This window comes from Lonchura striata, chromosome 17, assembly GCF_050655825.1.
Source record: "Lonchura striata isolate lonStrDom1 chromosome 17, ASM5065582v1, whole genome shotgun sequence".
NCBI classification, from domain to species: Eukaryota; Metazoa; Chordata; class Aves; order Passeriformes; family Estrildidae; genus Lonchura; species Lonchura striata.
The window spans coordinates 12,881,545-12,901,430 of NC_140719.1; the positions used below are offsets into that span (position 1 = coordinate 12,881,545).

At 53.8% G+C, this 19,886-nt stretch overlaps 2 protein-coding genes across 5 annotated transcripts in view; both read right to left on the reverse strand.

Annotated features, from left to right (window-relative positions):
• The window catches only part of LHX6 (LIM homeobox 6), a 17,525-nt gene extending 10,990 nt beyond the window's left edge, over nucleotides 1-6,535 (reverse strand). For 2 of the 4 annotated variants that reach the window (XM_021543659.4, XM_085556327.1), the window contains exons 1-4: nucleotides 6,423-6,535; nucleotides 5,757-5,897; nucleotides 5,280-5,462; nucleotides 5,083-5,204 (exon numbers count right to left, since the gene is read on the reverse strand). In XM_021543659.4, coding sequence (XP_021399334.1) covers nucleotides 5,083-5,204; nucleotides 5,280-5,462; nucleotides 5,757-5,897; nucleotides 6,423-6,497 — 521 coding nt within the window. In that variant the 5' untranslated portion in view covers nucleotides 6,498-6,535. Of the gene's footprint in view, nucleotides 1-5,082; nucleotides 5,205-5,279; nucleotides 5,463-5,756; nucleotides 5,898-6,082; nucleotides 6,200-6,422 lie in introns of those variants that run through there. The other 2 variants (XM_021543661.4, XM_085556326.1) reach the window with 2 other exon arrangements.
• A 2,059-nt stretch (nucleotides 6,536-8,594) lies between these two features.
• Nucleotides 8,595-19,866, reverse strand: RBM18 (RNA binding motif protein 18). The gene is made up of 5 exons (XM_021543666.3): nucleotides 19,718-19,866; nucleotides 14,195-14,321; nucleotides 13,614-13,700; nucleotides 11,791-11,876; nucleotides 8,595-10,468 (listed from the first exon to the last, which is right to left on the reverse strand). The coding sequence occupies exons 1-5, from the start codon at nucleotides 19,828-19,830 to the stop codon at nucleotides 10,309-10,311; spliced, it is 573 nt and encodes a 190-aa protein (XP_021399341.1). The 5' UTR covers nucleotides 19,831-19,866; the 3' UTR covers nucleotides 8,595-10,308.
• Nucleotides 19,867-19,886: the final 20 nt, after the last annotated feature.

Genomic DNA, 19,886 nt, shown 5'->3' on the forward strand with positions numbered 1-19,886 from the left:
TCGGATGGAAACTGTGTCAGAGCTGGTTCTCTCCCGCTGCCATAAATCAAACCATGTGTGTTCTCCTCACATGTACAGGCACACACATCTGCTTTTTCCCCTGTGGAGGAGGTCTCCTCACTGCGAGAGGATGATGACTGTGCTGCAGTGAGCCGTGCTGGAAGGTAGCTCAGCACAGTCAAGAGGCAACAAGACAGCCAGGAGCCCCTCACCAGGTGATTGTGTGGTCAAGGGCAGGTGATTCACAGGGAGCAGCAGATGTGGCCCCCATGGCCCTGAACCCCCAGATCAGTGTCTGACACGAGGTGCCAAGCATGGCCTTGGTTCGATATCTGCATTTCCGTATTACTGCTGCTTAAAATAATAAATGCAATGAGCAGCAGCAAGAGCATCAGTAGAGAAGGGAGCATCTCCTCTGCCACCCCAGAGGTGGTACTGGCTCCAACAGAGTCAATGCACTTCCCCACACAGCTCCAGCACTGCCACTGTCACCTCAAGCTCCCGAGGGCTCCTGCCAGCCCCTCACCATGGTGGGAAGCAGAGCCACTGGCAGCCCTGCCCCAGCAGCTCCAGCATCTCTCAGGGCAGGCACAAAACAACGACAAGAAACGACCACAGCGAGAGACGGGAGAGACCCCACAGCACAAACCCTTTGGTTCAGTGGCCAGAGCAGCCCCAAGCTCTGTGGACAGGCAGAGGCAGGGCCCAGGCCACCAAGGCCAGTGTGCTGCCCATGCCCAACCCCACACCGAGGAACTGCTGCCCACCATGAGCCCAGCAAGATGTGGAAATACTGTCTTGTGCTAGGATTACTAATAGAAAAACTATTTGGGAGGAAAAGAAGGGTCTAAATTTTTCTGCCTGACCATAGCTGACCAAAAAAGAAAAAAAAAAAAAGAGGACATTTCTGTGCTGAAATTATACAGAGACTTAGCTAAGAGACTTCACTAATTTACTTCAGATGGGAACATTGTAAACTGACTTTGTGCCAGCTCGTTTATATAAACGCACAAACAAAAGAACTGTATTAATTTTTTATTTAGAAATAAAGATCATTCCTGTAAATTGAATTACTTTGAACAATGTGCTATGTAAACAGTCGTACTTGCTGAACAGTATCAAGCGAGGGGCAGGCGTACGGAGCTAATGGCACGTGGTGATCGCCGCTCCCCGCTCCAATCCCAGCCCAGGGGGGGAGCACAGCCCGGGCACGGGGAAACTGAGGCACGGCACAGAAAAGGTCACACATCCCCATCACACATAGCTGGGGTCTGAGGAGACACCCAGGCATCTCCTGAGGACCAGGTTGGCAGCAGTGCCCAGGGGTGTGGACAGGGTTTGCCGAAAGGCGCGGGGGCTCGTGTGGCCGTGGCAGCAGCTCAGGCAGAGGCTGATGCCGCTGTCCCTGCAGGGCCACGCCACGAGCAGAACCTGCAGAGAGGCTGGGGCTCGGCAGCAATGCAGGCACGGGGCTGCACCGCCTGCGGCAGCAGCAACGCTGCCGCTGTGCCTGCGGCTCTCGCAGAGACAGGGCTGGGGCCAGGCACCAGCACCCACTGCCACCCCACAGAGACTGTCACTGCAGGGACCACCACTGCCAGGGACACCGGAACAGGGAGAGAAATGCCTGCAAGAAAATCTGCCCCCACCACCAGCACCGCAAATAACAGCTCAAACGCCGCACAGGACTGAGCTCAGAGCTCGCAGGGCAGTGAGAGCCCTACGAGCCCCATCTGCTCAGGGCAGTGGAGCCCCAGGAGAGGAGCTCCACAGGACTCCTGCCACCTGCCTGGCAGGGACAGAATGGGAACGGGGACAGGGCATGTAGCAATAGACACAGAGTATTTGTCCAAGCCCAGAACTGTGGCACCAACTAGAGCATCACCAAACACTACCAGAGCCATGAGCTCATGCCCTACATGCATGGTTTGTGGTCAGGTGAGCAGATGCTCTCCCCAAAGTTAACTCTGGGAGACAGAAACCAACAACAACGTTACCAAGAAGGACTCATCCCAGAGAGTCATCCCAGGAAGACTCATCCCACCTCCCCCAGGGGCAGCCACATCATCTGGGGTGCAGGAAGAGCAGAGGCGGGAGGACACCCTGGTGCATCCTGTCTCTCCCACGCCCCTTGTACCCAGGTACCACAGCTCCCTCAGCCCTCCTGTCCATCCCTGCCGGTGGGGAAAGGGCAAGGGGCACCCAGCCCGGGGGCCACGCACAGCTCCAAACACTCCTGTCCCCTCCTGGGTCACTCTGTAAGAAGCCTCTAGCACAGCCCTCAGAGGCAGCTGCAGCTCACAGCTGCCCAGGCTCAGAGCAGAGCAGCAGCGGTGCCTCAGCGAGGATGTGCACGCTGCGCCGCTGCGATGCTGAGCCGGAGCATCATCCCGGCAGGATGTGACCTCTGGGATGAAGGCCACCTGAGCCACAGCCAGGCCAGCAACCCCAGGGTCGCATGCCTGCAGGCTGCCCACCGAGGGCACAGCAGGAATCACACCAGGATCGTGCTGGGCCTCCGGGTGACCGGAGCCGTGGGAGCTTGGCTGTGAGCAGCCCTTGCATGGCTGGGAACACGGTGTTCTGCTCCATGAGCTCCAATTTGAATTGGTTCTCCTTGGAGCGCTGGAGCCTTAGATGCCAAATGTAATTATTTGACAAGACACAGGAAACAGCAGCATTTGCTCAAAAATGCACATGAGGCCATGGAGTCACAGCAGAGCCAGCACCTACACAGCCCCTCATGGGGACAGAGAAGGGACACCTGGACAGAGCAGGCCTAACCACACTCACCGTGGGCAGTGAGGCTGTGACATGACAGCCCCGTGCCTGACAGCCTTCATCCTCAGCATCCCCCGACAGCCCTGGTGTCAGAGGAATCAGCTTTGCAGCAACAGAGCATCCGTGTGACCCGTGCAGAGCATCTCACTGCCCCTTCGCCTGCCTTGGCTCCGAGGACCAAACAGGTTAAGATGGGCTTTCTGCTTTGCTTTAAAAAAAACCCCACACATTTAATCTGCCTCAAATAATAAATACAATTTTCAAAATCTATCCTGAACATCAGGTATAGCCCATGCCACGCACCAGGTTCCACTGGCTGGAGTGAGATTCCAGCCAGGATTCTCCCAGGGCTGGTGGGTGCAGGAGGTGGCCGAGAGAGTGGGCAACGAGGCGACTTTGTCAGGGGTAGCGGGAGGGATCGCAGCCGTGCTGAGCGGCTCCCGGCCGCACACCGGCACCGACGGCGGTGGCTCAGCCCGGCGGGCTCCGCCGCGGGAGGCGGCGGCGGGAGCGACCCCCGAGCACCGCAGCGGGTCCGGCCCGGGGCTCGGCCGGGGCCGCAGCGATCCCCGCGGGGTCGGGGGCAGCGAGGCAGCCCCGCACCCGCCGGGCTCCGCGCGCCGCCGCTGCCGTCGCTCAGAGATTCATAAAAAAAAAAAAAAAAAAGAAAAGAAAAAGAAAGGGAAAAAAAAGAAAAAACCAACCAAAAAAATCTCTCCAAACCCCCACCTTTCTTTGCAAAAGACAAGTGCGGAGCGCGGGCTGGAAGCTCCCGCGCCCCCCGAACGAGTGCCGCAGGAACCGGGAGCGTCCTGCGGCGGCTTCCGCGATTTTCGTTTTATTTCCCTTGGCCCCGCCGGTGCCGGCGGGCAGAGCCTGGCTGCTCCCAGCAGGGAGGGGGGTCGGAGCTTCTTGGACTGGGGGTCGTGAAACAGATTTATTTTAACATTGTTATTTGCCATATTTGCTGAAAGGTCATTTCGAGATCCTGGCGCTACTTTAAAACCGCCTATGGAAAGGTACGCTCTTAAAAACAAATCAAAAGGAAACTAAACATCAACGGCACCAGAACGGTGATGAATGAAAACGCTCCAAGTGCTCCAAAACAGCACCGCGGCCCCGGGACCCCCTTGTGCCTTTCTGTGTTGAGTGGGGAAAATTTCGCTGAAATCACCGAAAATTACGGTTTGAAAATAATAACAACAAAACCAATAATAATAGTAACAACAACAACAAAAAACCATCACAGGGCAGGACGCAGAGCACCGCAGCCTCGGGACTGACCCGATTCTCCGAGCCCCGCACCCGCCTCCGCGAGCCCCGCACTCCCGGCGGCACCGCACCGAGCCCGGCGGGGCAGGGGCTGAGCTGCAGGAAATCGGGCAATCGCAGACCCTTTGATAAAAAACACCGGAGGAATCTCTGAGGTGCCCCCCGAACTCCCCTGCGCGCTCTCGTCGGGGCAACCCCGAGCTCTGCGGCGGCCGGAGGATGCTCCGAGCCCCCCGCGCCCCGCCGGGGTCATTCCCATTTCCTGCCCGCCATTCCCCTTCCTCCCGGGTCAAACAGCATTCCCTCATCCTGGTAGGATGGGGAAAGTCAGAGCGGGGCTTCCAATGTTTAGTTAAACCCCGGCGACGAGCTCAGAATACTCGGTCCCTCGCGCGAGTCAAACTGGGGGAAAATTAGTGGTTTAAGGTTTAGAACAGAAAGCCTTTCGAAGCCAGAACATTCTGTCTGCGGGACAGGCTGTCCCGCGTGTGCGGGTCCGGACCGAGCCCCGGGCCGCCGCCGAGCCCCGGCCGGCCGCAGCTGCCGCCGGTCGCTCGCTTCCGTTCCGTAACGCGCTCCCGCCGCGGACGCTCCGGCCATTGCGGGCCCACAGCGCTGACAGGGGCTCCCCGAAAGCCGCTGGGCACCGCAGGCTGGCAGCACCTTTTTACTCTCCGGCAGGAGCCGGGACGAGGCCGTTCGAGCCCCGTTTCCCCGCCGCGGGGCCATCCCCGCCACGCCGCACCCCCGGAGCCGGGCGCTGTCGCCGCCGAGCCGGGGGGAGCAGGGGCTCGGGGCGGCCCGCACAGCCCGGTCAGAGGGCAGGAATCCCTCCGAGCGGTTGTGCAGTCGCACCCCAAACTCCCTTCCTTCCTTTCTCCTCGTTTCCCGAGGGTCGTCTCCCACCCGCTGCTCCAGAGAGCCCGGCGAGCTTTCCAAACCTTCCCCACGGCAGCGCCCGAGCGGCCCCGACCCCGCGGCGGCCGGCGAGGGCCGAGCCCCCCGGAGCGGCCCCGGCCCGGTCCCTACCTGAAGTAGTCCATCTTGCAGAAGATCTCCTTGTTCTTGATGTAGCAGCTGTGCTGCTGGCGCAGCGAGGTGCGGCACACGGAGCACTCCAGGCACCGGACGTGCCAGATGAGGTTGTTCACCTGCGGCAGAGAAGGGGCTGAGACCCGGGACCACCCGCCGCCCCCGCCGCCCCCGCCGCCCTCCGCCCCGCTCACCTTCAGCAGGTACCGGTCGAGGATCTCCAGCCCGCAGCTGGAGCAGACGTTTTTGCCGGCCGACGGCGTGGAGGAGGAGGAGGATGGCGGGGAGCAGACGGACGGCGTGGAAGGGGTGCTGGGCGCTGAGCGGGCGTCCTCCTTCTCCAGGGCTCCAGGCAGAGGCTCCCCGTCGGGCTGCGACTGCGGGCAGAGCCGCCGCGGGGCCGTCAGCCGGGGCCCCGCCGTTCCCCGCAGCACCGAAGCGCAGCGTCCCGCCGGGTCCCCGCAGTCCTCGGCATCCCCGGCCCGGCGGGTACGCACGAAGCTCTGACATCCCCGGCGGGACCCCGTAATCCCCGGTCCCGCGTCCGCACAGCCCCCGGCCCAGCGGATCCCGGCGGGTCCCCACAGCTCCCGGCACCCCGGCCCAGTGCGGCCCCGCATCCCCGGCCCGGCGGGTCCCGGCTGGAACCCGCAACCCCCGGCCCCGCTTACCATGGCGCGGGAGTGCGGGTCCAGACAGCGGGCGCTCCCCTTGGGCAGCGGCTCCGGCGGCATCACCTTGATGGAGAGAGCGGGAGAGGGAGGCTGCGGCTCCATGCGCCGGGCGAGCGCGGGGCACTCTATATAAACCGCCTCAAAACAATAAATAAGAACTTTCTAGTGGCCATTTAAATCCTTTGCAACAAAAGCTGCGTCTCTTTAATGAAGCAATTTGAATGTGGATTGAATTCTCCCCCTGCCTGCACTTAACCCGGGCCTCTTGAAGTAATCGCTCGGTTCCCATGCGAGCCAAGGCGCTGAAAAACCCCCCAAACTACCTGCAATTAGAAATTGCCGTAAATGCCCGAGATAAGAGGTACCAGAGTGTCAATTCCGGCTGTCAATCAGGGAATCCATCAGGCCACCCAAAGAATTGCAAATTTGATTTTTTTAATGGTAGTAATTAAAAATCGAAATTCTTCCCCCTCTCCCTCCGCCGAGCACAAAACGCCCCAGAAAACGCCGGGATGGAAAAATCCACCCCTCTGGCGCGGAAGGCAGCGAGCGGCCCCGGCCCCGGCCCGGCCCCAGCCCCGGTACCGGCCGCCGCGGGGAGCCCGGCCCCGCTCCAGCCCCGCTCCCGGCCCCGACGGCAGCGGCGGCGGCGGCGGCGCTCACCTTGCCCGCCTGGGCGCCGGCCGGGGCGCGGCGGCCAGGGCCCCGGGGCTGCCCGCCCCCATGGCTCCGGTGCATGGGGCGGGCGCGCCCCGCTCCGCCCGCCGCCGCCGCGCTCCGTGCCCGCGGGCGGCGCGTCCCGCGGCCGCGGCAGGAAGGGCGGGGAGCCGGGCGGGGAACCGCGCCGGCCCCGCTCCCCCGCCGGGGGCGGCCGCGGGCCGGGCAGGAAACGGCGCCCCCCCGCCGCGCCCCGGGGGCCGCCCGCCCCGCCGGGCCCCGCTACCTGCGGCGGCGGCACCGGCGGCGGCACCGCCCGCGGGCGCGGCGCGGAGGGGGCAGCGCGGTCCGGCTCGTCCCGGTCCTCCCCCGCCGCTGCCCGCCCCGACGGGGCGCACGGGCCGGGCCGGCCCCGCAGCCCCCCTCCGATCGCGGCAGCGGCGATCGCGCCCACCGCCGCGGCGTCTGGCCGCCCGCCGCTGCCCGGGCTTCATTAGTAACCTGATAATTCCCCAGCAAAGCCCCGGCAGCGGTGCCACCGCCGGGTAATTGCAGGACGGTAACGTGAGCTGATGGCGGCCGGGGATGGATCCTCGCCGTTATTGATTGTGACAGCTAAATTGTTAACCGAGAGGGAAATCAGATGAAAGCCATTTTAGAATAAATACAAGGCATTAGGTTTAAACATCGAGGTTGCAGGAAAGCCCGAGAAAACCCCCAGGAAACGGAACCCGAGGCCTGCCAGCTTGTCCTCCCCTGTCCCCAGCTCCACAGAGGCCGAGTGCGGGGGTACACGGGCAAGTGCAGAGGCGAGATGCCGAGAAAGGACAATTTAAACCCTCCGCTCTCAGTGGTGGGGTCTGAATTAGCTCTGGCTGCTCCAGAAGAAACACGTAGGAGTTTTCATGGGCGCAGCCACGAAAGCTGTCTGTCCCCCTACGCAGCACTGGCCGAGGCAGGGCAGCGTGGGGTTTATTTGCATCCCCACAGCAATGCTGGGCTTGGCAGCCATGGCTCAGCACCACGGGCCAGCACCACGCAGCCAAGCAGATGCTTGCACTGCTCTCATGATCACAGACGCAGCTCTCCAGACCCTGCAAAGCCAGAGCAGACTCAGGAATGGGGTGACTCCATCCCAGCTCCTGCCCTTCTCCATGCCTGGGAGCAAGTCCTGGCTCTGCAGGGTCAGTGTCCTGCTCGCACTGCCTGCTGAGAGCAGACAGATCTCACACGTGCATCTTGCACCAGGAACAGGGCCTGGGCAGTGACTGGGGAATGCAAAGCACTGGAGCTAACAGGTATCAGCCCTGAGTCCATCCCTGTTCTTACCCTGGTGTGCTCCCTCCACCAGCCCTGGAGTTTGTAAAAGGCAACAAGGTGGCAGCGTGTCAAGCAGCAGCTCGGCCAGAATCCCAGAGTTTGGGGTTGGGAATGTTCTGTGCTCCCAGAGTGAAGATTCCACGCCTGTCCCAAGTGAGGGACTGTCCACCACAGGCAGGATGGTTCAAATACCAAGGGAAAACCCACAGCGTGGCCATGGTGAACACTGCCCTCAGTAACCCATCTTGCTCCCATGGATTTGCTGGAAATACAGGGGAAGCAAGGAACCACCTCAGAGGACAGGAGAGGTGAGAAACAGCCCAATTCCTCCCCACAGGAGCCAGGCACCAAGCCCAGCTCTGCTTCCCACCACCAGCTGCCACCCTCCCTACTCACGGCTCTGGCGCCGGCCGCAGCGATGCCGCGCTCCCCGGCGCTCTTCAAATCTCTTTTACCACAGTCTTATGCAAAGTCCCAGGGTTGATGCTCATGAAAAAACAAACGTTTCTGAGCATCTCCCTCCTCCCAACTCCAGGGTGAGGAAGTCTGGGTTCACTGCGCTGTCGGGAAGCCGCAGCGTTCCCGGGAAGCGCGGGCAGCACCCGCGCCTGCCAGGCCGGCGGCAGCAGGAATGACCACAAGCAGCGACCTGCAGTAAAGCTCCCCCAGGTCTGAGCCCGGCCGAGCGACACACAAGGCACTTCTGTTAGCCACCACGGCAGTGCAAAGAAATAATTTAAAAAAAAAAGACTGATGCTATTGTACCCGGGTTCTGTCAGTGGACTTCGGCTGGTGCCAAGCATTTACCACCCTCACTCACTTCCTGCTTGCCACCCTCGGCTTTCCTGGAGGAAAACATGCATTTTAAATGTTTATTTAGAGCTGTAAGAATTTCAACAAATTGTATTTAAATACAAATAAATATCAAAGGATGTTTCTGATGGGAGCACAGCCACACACCCATTTGAAGCCAGGTATCTTCAGGTATCTTCCTAATGGGAACAGAATTCAGAGCTGTTCTAAACAACACAGATACAGACCCGGAAAGCTACAAATGTTAGAGCACGCAGCAACAAACACAGGCTGTTCACAGAGGAATGCAAACGGGTGTCACTGACATTTAGACGGGTACGAACTCCCAAGAATACTACTTTTCCCTCTACTCAGGTACCCAAAACTAGGAAACAAACATTAACAGCACAAGACCTACTTTAGAACAATTGAGGCTTTCAACAATCCTCTGCCACAGACAGGCACGGCTCGTTCCAGGTGCTGGGTTTGGCAGCAGGAAGCCAGCTCTGCCTGGAGGGAGGTGAGCTGCTGCTGCAGGAATACAAACCTCCCTGGGCTGTGCCACTGAGCCACTCCTGCCTGCACGAACTGGGGCTCTTCCCAAATTGTTTTTCTCCTCCTGCTAGAGACCACCATTAACCAGCTTGGGGGGAGCAGCTCAAGAGTGACCGATGAGGTCTGACAGGACTGGGGAGGCAAGATCAGACCAGTGTCACCAGGACGAGATCTCTGACATCCTCCTGGCACATGCAGCCACAGCACTGTGTGCACAAAGGAGAAAAATGCTGCCAGAAAATGTGTGTTCCTTAGATTTCTATTTTGCAGACATTTAGAGGGAAAATGTGCTGATGCTTCAGAGCAATGCCTTCCATCAGATCTGTGGATTTGGCCCTTGGGACAGTCCCAGCTCACCAGGAACACTGGTACCACCTTACACCAGAGGCAGCTGACCACCTTTGCCAGTCCATGGAAACCAAAGCTGGGCAGGACAGGGAGCAAACACCAAATTCATGGCTTGCAGATGTCTCAGAGGCTGCAGTTACTCCCACACTGCCACACCTGGCTCATGAGGAGCTGCCACCATCAGGGATCACTGAACACAAATGCCAAAGCTCAGGGCACAGCACAGACCTCAGTGGGTTGTAAGTACACCAATTCCTACATGCAGGCACACACCTACAGCCTAAATGACACTGAAAATACCTGTGCTGTGTCATTACCATGTCATAAAGTAACATTGTGGAGTGTGCAAATCAAAATGCAAAATCAATTTGCCTTGGTGCATATAAAATATCACATGCACAGTTACTAAAGGTGTTGCAAGATCTATTTCAAATTAGTTTTATTGAGATGAAAAAGTTTTTCCATTATAACTACAGAATGTTAATCAAAACCAAGTGCTTCCCCTTCCATTAAAACATGAATTGGAATACATTTTGTTCAAAAATACTTTAAAAAGTAATCAGTTAAATGGAGTATTTTTGGATGTGCTTTACTCCGAACGCTGGTTACTGTTTCTAATCTGGCTAATGAATGCACACTAACAAGAGGTTGCCTGTGTGTTCATCAGAGGCTTTCAAGGGAACCTCTTTCTCTGAACAGCCTTCAGCTGTGAGCTGCACAGGCAGGAGCTGCAGACCCTCAGGTGTGACAGAAGGCTGTGCTGGCCGTGCCCTGCTCAGGTGGCATTGTCCTTCCCACTCTACAAAAGTACAAAAGCATTGGAGGACTCCAGGTATACAAAGCAGTGTTTCTTGCTACCATCATCCATTCATAAGCATCATCTTCTGGATTTCCAGGCAGCTCTGGAGTAAGGAGTAGTCCTTTTCTTATCTGGTGGTTTGAAGTAAGAATAAACAGGTGCTGAAGGATATTCTGCGTCTGGATTTTCTGCCATCATTTTCAGCTTGGCTTCAATGGCCTTGATTTTTGCACTGACACTGGAAAGAGAAAAAGCAGAAGGGAAATTGAGCTTGATCTTAGCATGAAGCCCAACTACAGAAATCCAGAGATTCTGCTGACATGAGAATCCTCCCTGCACAAGGAGGGGCCAGGCAGCCCCCACTGCTGCATCCACAGCAAGGCAGGAATGCACTGCCCAGAGCCCACACTGATGCATTTCAACCTCTGCACTGGTTTGCTTCTCCAAGAGACACCTCAGCACCCCAAAACAATGGCCCCTGCACCTATTCAGTGCTTTCTTGAGGACCCTGAGTGAGACAAGAACACGGCAAGGCTTCCTACTTCATGTGAAATGATGTCATTTCAGGAGGTCTGAGCATGTGCAGCAGAGCAGAGCTCAGAGCAAGCTGCTGGGAACAGCAGAGAAATGAAAGCCAGACTTCCTCCCAGCTACAGCCTGCTCGGGATGGGAAAACCCCAGACTCTAATTAGGTCAGGAAGAAACATTATTTCAGCATTAGCAGGGTTTATCCCAAAGGGAGAAGCTATCCTAGGTTACACCCCAAATTCCTAGGACTTTGTTATTCGCTATCCTCCGTTGGATATGGACTGGGAGGAATGTTCCCTTCCCCACTGTGGGGATTCTTGCACCATCCATCCTCACTAGAACAACCCCTGTGTGCCACTGATGCAGTGAACAATCTGCATGATTCAAACCCCTCTGCTCTTTCCCTCCTAGCCTGTTCCTTCTGAATTGCAAGCTCATTTTATCTCTGGGCAAGTGCATTAATCTGGTGCTGGTTCCTCACAGGGTTCCACTGACAGGAGACAGAGGAAAACCACACAAACAAACTGAGAATTAGCAAAGCAGCTATGTGCTTTAGGTAAATGCAGTGGTTGGAGAATTTAACCACATCCCACAGACAAGATCTACAGGCAAAAAAACACTGGCAAAAAAAAAAAGTTCTGTGTGAAGTTCTACCTGTGACTTTGTTTTAATCTTCTGCCACTATTGTGGAACTTCTTGCTCATAAGCATTTTGCTGAACCAAATTAGTCCAGTAAAAACCCAATTCACATGAAGTGCAGAGATTCTGGCCAAAGGAGCTGGAGTGCCCCACCTCACCTCGTACCCTTCCCACAACCCACTGGCTTTGCGCGTTGGAAAATAAACTTCCAGTCTGAAGTGTCCCACATCAAGTGAGCGACTTCACAAGCACTGCCCTTTCAAAAACAGCTTTTTGCCGTGCTAGATTTTTAACACAAACAATGCCAATAACTCTAAACCTTATTGAAATGGAAGAAGTTGATCCCCTGCCAGTCCCACAGCAGGGTCACCTCTCACCCAACCCACCTCCTACCTTAGGTTGGACTGGGGTGGCTCCGTGCTGGAAGATGGCTCCAGACTGATTGGAAGGATCTTCTCATTTTTATTGTGATCATATCTCTGCAAGCAAGAGACCAAGGATTGAGTCAGCTGCAATCAGGAACAAAGGAACATTTCCCACAGATGGACTTTAAAGCTGGATTAACATCGCCTCAGGTTTTGTGGAGCTTTTGCTAGGAAAGATTTTGGTGGCCAAACACTGAAACAAATCCCAACCACAATATTTGGTTAGTACCAACATGGAATGCAGGCTGGATACCAAACAGTTACGTGCATTGTACTGTGGATCCTTAAACCTTATCCTGTCACTTCTTGTTCCCCTCTACATAAGGCAGGAAGCACAGATGGTAAATTTGAAGGTAACTACTGCACTGTTTGCTGTGCTCTTTATGTGCAGAGCCAGAAGGTAACCCAAGCACACAACTGCTATTGGGCAGTCCTGGCAGAAAAGATGGGGAAAAAAAATCAGTTGGGAACCCCCTCCTTTCTGTAGAAGGCAGCTTATGAGTCTGTCATCTCTGTGGGCAATGGGCCTCCTGAACTATTTGCAGTGTTCTGCTTCCTTATTTCGCTTGGCACAGAGTCAGGTTTGTTTTTCAGCAGAGCTGCTCAAACCGACAGTGTCTGGTGAGCCCTGGCCACTCATCTCAGAGCTGCTCAGCACCGTGCTGCTCTTGTCTACAACAAACTCTTGTTACAATAAGCCAAAGTTTTGCGCTGTTAAGTCTTTCCATTCAGGGATTGGAAAATGCCATGTGAAGCGAGGTGATTATTTATGCACGTTCCTCCCCAGACCCCGAGCAGCCGGGCAGACACTCACTCCTCCAGCTCAGACTCCTTTCGTGGCCTGATCATTCCTCAGGCATCCGGAAGCACGTGGCACTCCAGCAGCTCCACAGATACAGAAAATGGAGACTGGCTTTGCACAACCTTGGCTGTGCTGGCAAGAGCCCTGGAAGTCAGTAACTGAAACAATGTGGTCTCCTTTAACAAAGATACCTGCTTGGGGTTTTTAAGCATCAGAAAAACTACTATACTTGATAAGACAAAGCAGAGAGCTGCTGGAAGGATAATCAACTGAAAGAAAACTACACAAAGGAAAATAGCCACAGGCCTCTCTGCCTCCCCCGAAATCTGTTTATCTGCAAAAGAAGTTATTGAAAATAAATTGCTTTATCAAATACAAGATAGTAAATAACTGTAGGAGAAACAAGACAAGAATTTTAAAAAATGAAAATAAGGATGTTCCAGAAGGAGCTGCCTAAGTCAATCTTAAAAACTTGATTGTTTATGTGACGGAGCAAGGAATAAAAGGATATTTAGCTTAGATGCAGAGTATGTTACTTTAAAGTCAAAACTAATTAGAGCTGCTGCCACATAAGTGCTTTCAGAAGTGGAACCAAGTAACACAGTAACCGGTAATTGGGAATTTCCATACCTCTCCTATGCAAAAAAACCACAAAGGGAAGGATTCAAACTTCCAGCCAATTACTCACTAAGTTTGGGTAAAGTTAAAACATGGGCATTTATAGAAGTAATCTGTTCACACTGCTCTGAGCAGAAACCCCCTCCCAAAGAACCCCAGGTTAAAGGGCCTGTCCTCACTCACAGCTAATCCAGCCCAGCTTGGGCAGACAGCAGAAGCTGCAGACTGTAAACATCAACTCTCCAAGTTATTTCCTAGAACAGACTGAAATTATTTCGCCAGGCCAAGACTGCCTTGATAAAAAGGCTTTATTATTAAAGCTTTTCAGTTTTGCAAACTAAAAGCAAATCTTCCTTGCAGAGCCAGCTTACCTTGACTTGTGCGTGTGCCCACCGCACCACCAGCTTCTTGGACAGGGCCAGCTTCCCATTGAGACACTGGATCGCCTTCTCTGCTTCCTGCACAGGAAGACAGCTCCATAAACAAACCAAGCCTATAGTCAAAACCCACTGACATGGAAAGAGCCCTTTTTTCTTTGTTATTTGTCAGCTCACTGACAGCACAGAAAGTCTACCCCACTGTATCCCAATCCAGGGACACCTTGGAAAGACTCCCAGTAACCAGACTTTATCTGCCTTGCTGCTTCACCTTGCTGGGAATGATTTTCTAGATGCACAGTGTTAGGGCTCTTCTGATATCTTTATCACCAGCTGCAAAACGGACCGAAGAACTGGCCCTTTAGAGCATTAAAAAGCAGGAGTCAGGCGAAGACAGCAGAGGAAAAAGAAAATCACTATTGCTACTTCCAGGAGCAGTCACAAAGTGGCTGTAACAGAGAAGAGCTGTTAGAATCTGTGAGTTTGTGTAGACAGAGTACTGAATTTAAGTTTTCCTGTAAAATGGGACAGAAGTCAGACATTTTTATCAGAACTTTAGATAAAAAGCAACTTACCTGTTTGGTTTCAAAGTTGACAAAACAGTAACCCCTGGGCTGCCCTTCCAGAGCACCAGACTTGTGGAAGAGGAAGTCAAATTGCTTTACTTTGCCAAACTTCTGAAGGAGCTTGAGGAGGTGATATCTGAAGGGAAGAGAAAACATTTATGACATGTCTCATCCCACTGACAGTGAGGAGATAGAGAGGAACCCCTGACACACACAGAGCTCACACTCAGCTGTGTCACACACACATTCCCAAATCCCTGCAGAGGTGGGTGCCCTGGGCAGCACCCCTCCAGCATCCACAGCTCTGAGCAGCATTACCAGTGACTTCCCAAAAGCCCAAGGCACAAAGTTCCCTCCCTGCAGTGCCAGCTGAAGGGCACAGAGATCTATTAATAGCTGCCTTTTGGACAATTATGCAATGGCTCCCAAGGGGTTGGGAGGGCTTTGCCTTCTGCCTCACTAAATAACTCCTACTTTTAAGTATAACCCTCCTGTCTTCCCCTCTCTAGCGTTGATGTGACCACCTGAAGCTCCATCCCCTGTACTCCTGTCCCAGCACAAGCACTCTGAGCCCACAGCACCTGCATCCCTCAGGACCCTGCTCCTGCTGCCCTCCCTCTCCCAGAACAAACCCACCCCTGCCCTGTGCCAACCGTGTCAGTGCTCTGGCCAAGGGCACCCCAGGGCACACAGGCATGTGGCTGGAAAAGATGAGGGTACAGAAAGACAGAAGAATAAACAGAACAACCTGCAACAAGGAATTGCCAGGAGGTCTCAACAAAAAAAAAAAAAAAAAAAAAAAGGCACCAGCCAGCCCTCAGTATCATCCAGCCTAAATCTGCCAGTGCTTCTGGCTCAGACAGCTTTTCAGTGACATGCTCATGGAAGTCAGACACTTTTGTAGCCAATTATCTTCCTGCCATCCAGTGGAGAGTGTGCTGTTTCCAATAAAACTGGGGAAAGCCAGAGTAAATCTGTCTGCTTAGTATCTGGCGCATTGAGCAACTTAAAACAAGGAGCACACATGCTGTACAGGCCACATCTAATCCTGAAAGTTCTCTGCAGCTTTTTTCGGTTCCCTGGGATTGAAGTGTTTAACAACACTGGGTGACCCAGGAGAAAAGTGACACTTATTGCTCCTTCACTGCCTGACCCCATCCCTGACATTGAAGAATTATTTAAGTGTTTGATAAGGGTGTCTTAGTCAGGACTCATCTCCTGAGAAGCTGTATAGTGTTTGTTAGCAAACCACGCAGTCTAACCCCAATTTTGAGTGTTTAAGGTAACACTCAGTGCTCAGAGAACCTCCCAGGACAACCCAAGTCACCAGAGGAAACCTCCCATGTCCAGACATGAACGGCCAAGTGCACGAGGCAACTACAGGCACTGTCCAGATGGGAAGGGCAGAAAACATTTTTCCTAATAAAGCCTGATAGGATGTCTGAAAAGAGCTTTAGCCCTTTGTTAAGCTCCAGAAGCCAGGCAAGAAAGTTCCAGGAATGTGAGTCATCCCACAGGATGGGTCACAGTGGACATTCAGGATGTGCACTTTTAAAGAGGTGAAGGTGCAGCGTGTGTACAGACGAGCAGTGCAGAAGGGCCAAGTTATCCCCCAGGGGAACACACACATTGTCATTGATTATGGAAGGCTTCCTACATCCTCTGGAATACCTATGAGCTCTCAAAGTGCTCTGAAAGCAAGGGGAACTGGAAAGAGCAGGGCAAAGAAAAGGAGCTGATTACACAGTAGCCAAATTTCACCACCTTCACACTTCCAAAAAGCAGACACAGATGTACAAGTAAAAACACTGACTTTGGAGATGTGATGTATAAAAAACTCCACATGTTGGACTTCCAGAGCCTCCAAAATATGTAAACGCACCTCAGGTTTGTTTCTGTAAACAATCTGCTCCATAAAGCCCTCGGAATTCCAGCAGTATGGAAATGAAGTCCTTACCACCAGGATGCTGTTCCCCTTCTGGCCATTACAGAGGCAGGGGAAGGGCAAGAAGGATTCTCCCTGAATTCTGCACTAAAAAACCCTGTGGCTGCCTTGCCAAAAGGAACTCCTTGGGGGTGTTTTTCTATTTTTTTTTCCTGAGAGCATCTGCATTCAAATAAAACCTTCTTAGCAGTGAGGTGATAGTTCCTCCTTTAAACCAATTTTCATCGACAGTATATTAGTAACTTATTTAATCTATTTTGTTTAGAACCCTTTCTCCAACTGTGCCTGCAATTTTACAACTGCAGGTCACCTCCTCTCCGTGGAGCAGCTCAGAAATCCTGTATAATTAATGTTTTAGCTGTGATTACAGTTTGTTATTGTTAAAATACTGAGGGCATTAACAGTAACTTGACAAGTAATTCTTCAGGCCAAGAGGTACGGAAGAAGAAGACTGTCATGGAAAACTTGAAGCCTTATTTGAAAAAAAAAAAAAAACAAAGAGGTGAGAAGATGTAAAAAGCTTTACTATGGCAACAACGTGGGTCATCCAGAGCTTGGAAGTCGTTGGCACCGCTGCGGCCCCACCGCGCTGTGGCCACCCTCCATCTCCCCTTCCTGTCATCTGATGTGGATGCGAGACAAACCTGCAGCTCCCCCATTTCCTTTTCCTCCTCTCTTCCTCCTGGCACCCCGAGCGCTATTCAGACGCAGGCAAGGCTTCCTCTGAACAATGCTGTCCCAAGGACCCCGCGCAGGGACCGGGCCACATGCAAAACCTATTATTGCGAGGAATTCTGCCCCACTGGGATCTGCCAGCGGGGGGCTGTGACAACAGCTTGTGCACGCATTGTTTTCTAGGTGACACTCATCGAGATGGGATCCTCGACAAGCAGCACGGCAGCTGAGGAAGTTCTACACCCGCCACTCCATACCCGTGGAGAATGAATGGGCATTGAAAGGCTACGGGAAACCAGATCATGTGAACCAGAGAGCTGAAAACAAAATCTGTGCCTGGCCAAAGCGCTGGGAAGTCTCAGGCAGCTTTAGGAACAGAACGGGCAGAGGAGGCAATTCTAGCCCACCTGCCACACAGAGACAGAAGTGAACTAGGGCTTTGCCCCACGGGGTGGGAGCACTGAGGGGTGATGAGAGCACAGAGTGAGCCACAGCACACGCCCTGCCCTGCCGTGCAGCTGGGCACAAATGATGCTGGTGACACCAAACCACGAGGAACCACCTGCTGCCATCCTCATGCAGACCCCATGGCAGGGATCTCACGGCTTCCAGAGCGCCTGGAGACACCATCCTCTGTCACCAGCAGCTGTGAGGACCCCTGGTGCCAGCTGTCCTCCTTCCAGCTGCTGAGAACACACTCAGGAGACTCCCAACACCACCTGCTCCCACAGGCAAAGTTTTAAGGGTGCTGGACAGAAGAAGTCACCCACAACCACCATCAGCAGGGAGGAATGCCCAGCTGAAGAGCCACCATAACCCAGTGCCCAGGGCACGTCAGCACCCCCAGCTGAGTCACAGTCACTCGGTGTGTGCAACACCCTCCCAAAAGCATCAGCTCCCAGGCTGTAATTTGTGGGCAGCCCTACATTTATAAATGCTGTTCCTGCAGCTTGTGCTCCAATGTGTACATTACCTATTAACTCCCCAGCACTTGACTGCAGCTCTAGTTTGCTCTTTAAATGGAAGTCTTGGATTGATTCAAGACTTTCTGATCTCATTTCTGCTCGAGAGTGTCACAACCACTTATTAACTCTGCCAACGACTCAATCAACCTTACTCTGTCTTAAACAAATCCAATAGAAATAACAAAGGCAGCTCTTTAAAAAACAGATAAAAGCAACAAATGCAGAAACATTTCATTTTCAGCAGTTTGATTTAGCATATGAGTAGCAACCTCAACAGGAATAATTCAGAGGAACAACTAGAACTAGAGATGTAAGCATGAGAGAATAAGGGTCAAGATGATTTATAGAAATTTACTAACCACATATTTTCTTTACACTGACATTGTGCTAAAAGGCGCTTCCTCTTCTTTTATTCACAAGGAAATGGAGATACAACATCATTTGCAGGAGAGGAGTGCCATTTTAAAGCAAAACAAAAAGCAAGACAATTATAAAGTCTGAAATAAGCAGCAAGCACTGTCACTCATCACTGGGCAAACTTTAAACATTTAGGAGCATGGAAGCACTGTAGATTTGAGAGCCCTGGAGAAACCACTAAAATCACTTCATCCAAGTGATGAAAATAGAAGATTTTGCCACGTAAACCTATTACTTATCTGGCCAGGATTAAAATGAACAACCTACACTGAAAAGGTCTTTAACAGCACTGAGGATCACCCTGGGCAGTGAAGGATCCAATGCACTGGCACCCTCCGCTCCTGCCCTCAGCCTAAGCCAGCTCCTGAATCCCTGAGGACCCAGCAAACAACACTCAGGAATTCCTGTATCTAATTTCACGTGGTCAGTGAATGTGGACAAACCACAGCGGCAGAGCTGTGGGACAGAAGTGGTAATTAATGCAGAAACCTCCCGAAGCAGAATGGCTGAAATCACAATGCATTAATGATTCCATTTACAGGCTATTAGGGAGCCGCTCTGCTCAGATGAACCACACTCAGAATAAACCCCAGCACCTGCACACACACAAAAAGAACCAGGAAGAAAAAGTATTCCACGACAGGCATACACAATAGTTAATCAAAAATGCTTGTTTGTTGTGAGTGTGTAAAGCCCAAATTGTTTCGGTTTGCTTTCCTTCTTATACAACCTAGAGATTTCACAGCACCCTATCCAAATATTGGACAGCACATCATGTTCCCTTGATAATTTAGCTGTTCCATTGTTATGCTTGCGCAGGAGATGATTATCCATAGCCTGGAGAAAACATGAAATGCTCACACACACGTTTGATTCATGCATTTACCCCCCTCAGCAGCCACTCCCACCTCCTCACCATCCGCTGCTGCAGTCGCTCTCCTCTGCTGAACTCACCCCCAGCAAAACCCCAAAACAGAGCTGCTGTTTGACACGGACGCCTGCTGCCAGGTCTGCCCTGCCCACCCTCGCTTCTCCACAGACCCCAGCCGCTCTGGGCACAATTTCCAGGGCTGTGCCTTGCTTTACCATTGTTTGCAGCACTGTCCCCTGGAAGTCTCCAGACATTCTACACTTCCCAGATATTCACAGAAACTCTCCAGACATTTTACACTTCCCATATATTCACAGAAACTCTCCAGACATTCTACACTTCCCAGATATTCCCAGAAACTCTCCAGACGTCCCACATCTCCCTAGTTTGGAGAGCAGGGCTGTTTTCAGCCCTCGAGCTCCCAGCTCGAGGGGAGCTTCAGGGGGTGCTGTCTGCAGGAAGGACAGGGCAAACCTCGGGCGGCAGCGCCGGCTGCGGGCAGGGCAGGGACCGGGAGCAGCAGCAGCGGCCGGTGCCGGCCGCTGCTGCTGCTCCCGGTCCCTGCCCTGCCCGGGGCGGCGCGGCCCCGCTGCGGGAACAAGGCCCCGTCCGGGGCGGCGCCGCTGCGGGGCGGTGCCGGGGGCTCGGCGCTCACTCACTCGGTGATCTTGGGGTCCAGGTTGCCGATCCAGAGGCGGTGCCCGTCCTGCAGCGCGCCCTCGGACAGGATGGAGGCGTTCTCCAGCGGCAGCGCCTGCCGGCCCGGCTCCATGGCCGCGGCTGCCGGCCCGGTGCCCGCGCAGGCCTCGCCCCGCCCCGGCGCCGCGC

Bases quoted from the DNA above. Each gene is read 5' to 3' on its own strand.
- RBM18 (XM_021543666.3), bottom strand. From the start codon at position 19,830: ATGGAGCCGGGCCGGCAGGCGCTGCCGCTGGAGAACGCCTCCATCCTG. The intron at 14,322-19,717 runs GTGAGTGAGCGC...TCTTCCCTTCAG, and splicing joins CTGGACCCCAAGATCACCGA to ATATCACCTCCTCAAGCTCC. The intron at 13,701-14,194 runs GTAAGTTGCTTT...CTTCCTGTGCAG, and splicing joins TCAACTTTGAAACCAAACAG to GAAGCAGAGAAGGCGATCCA.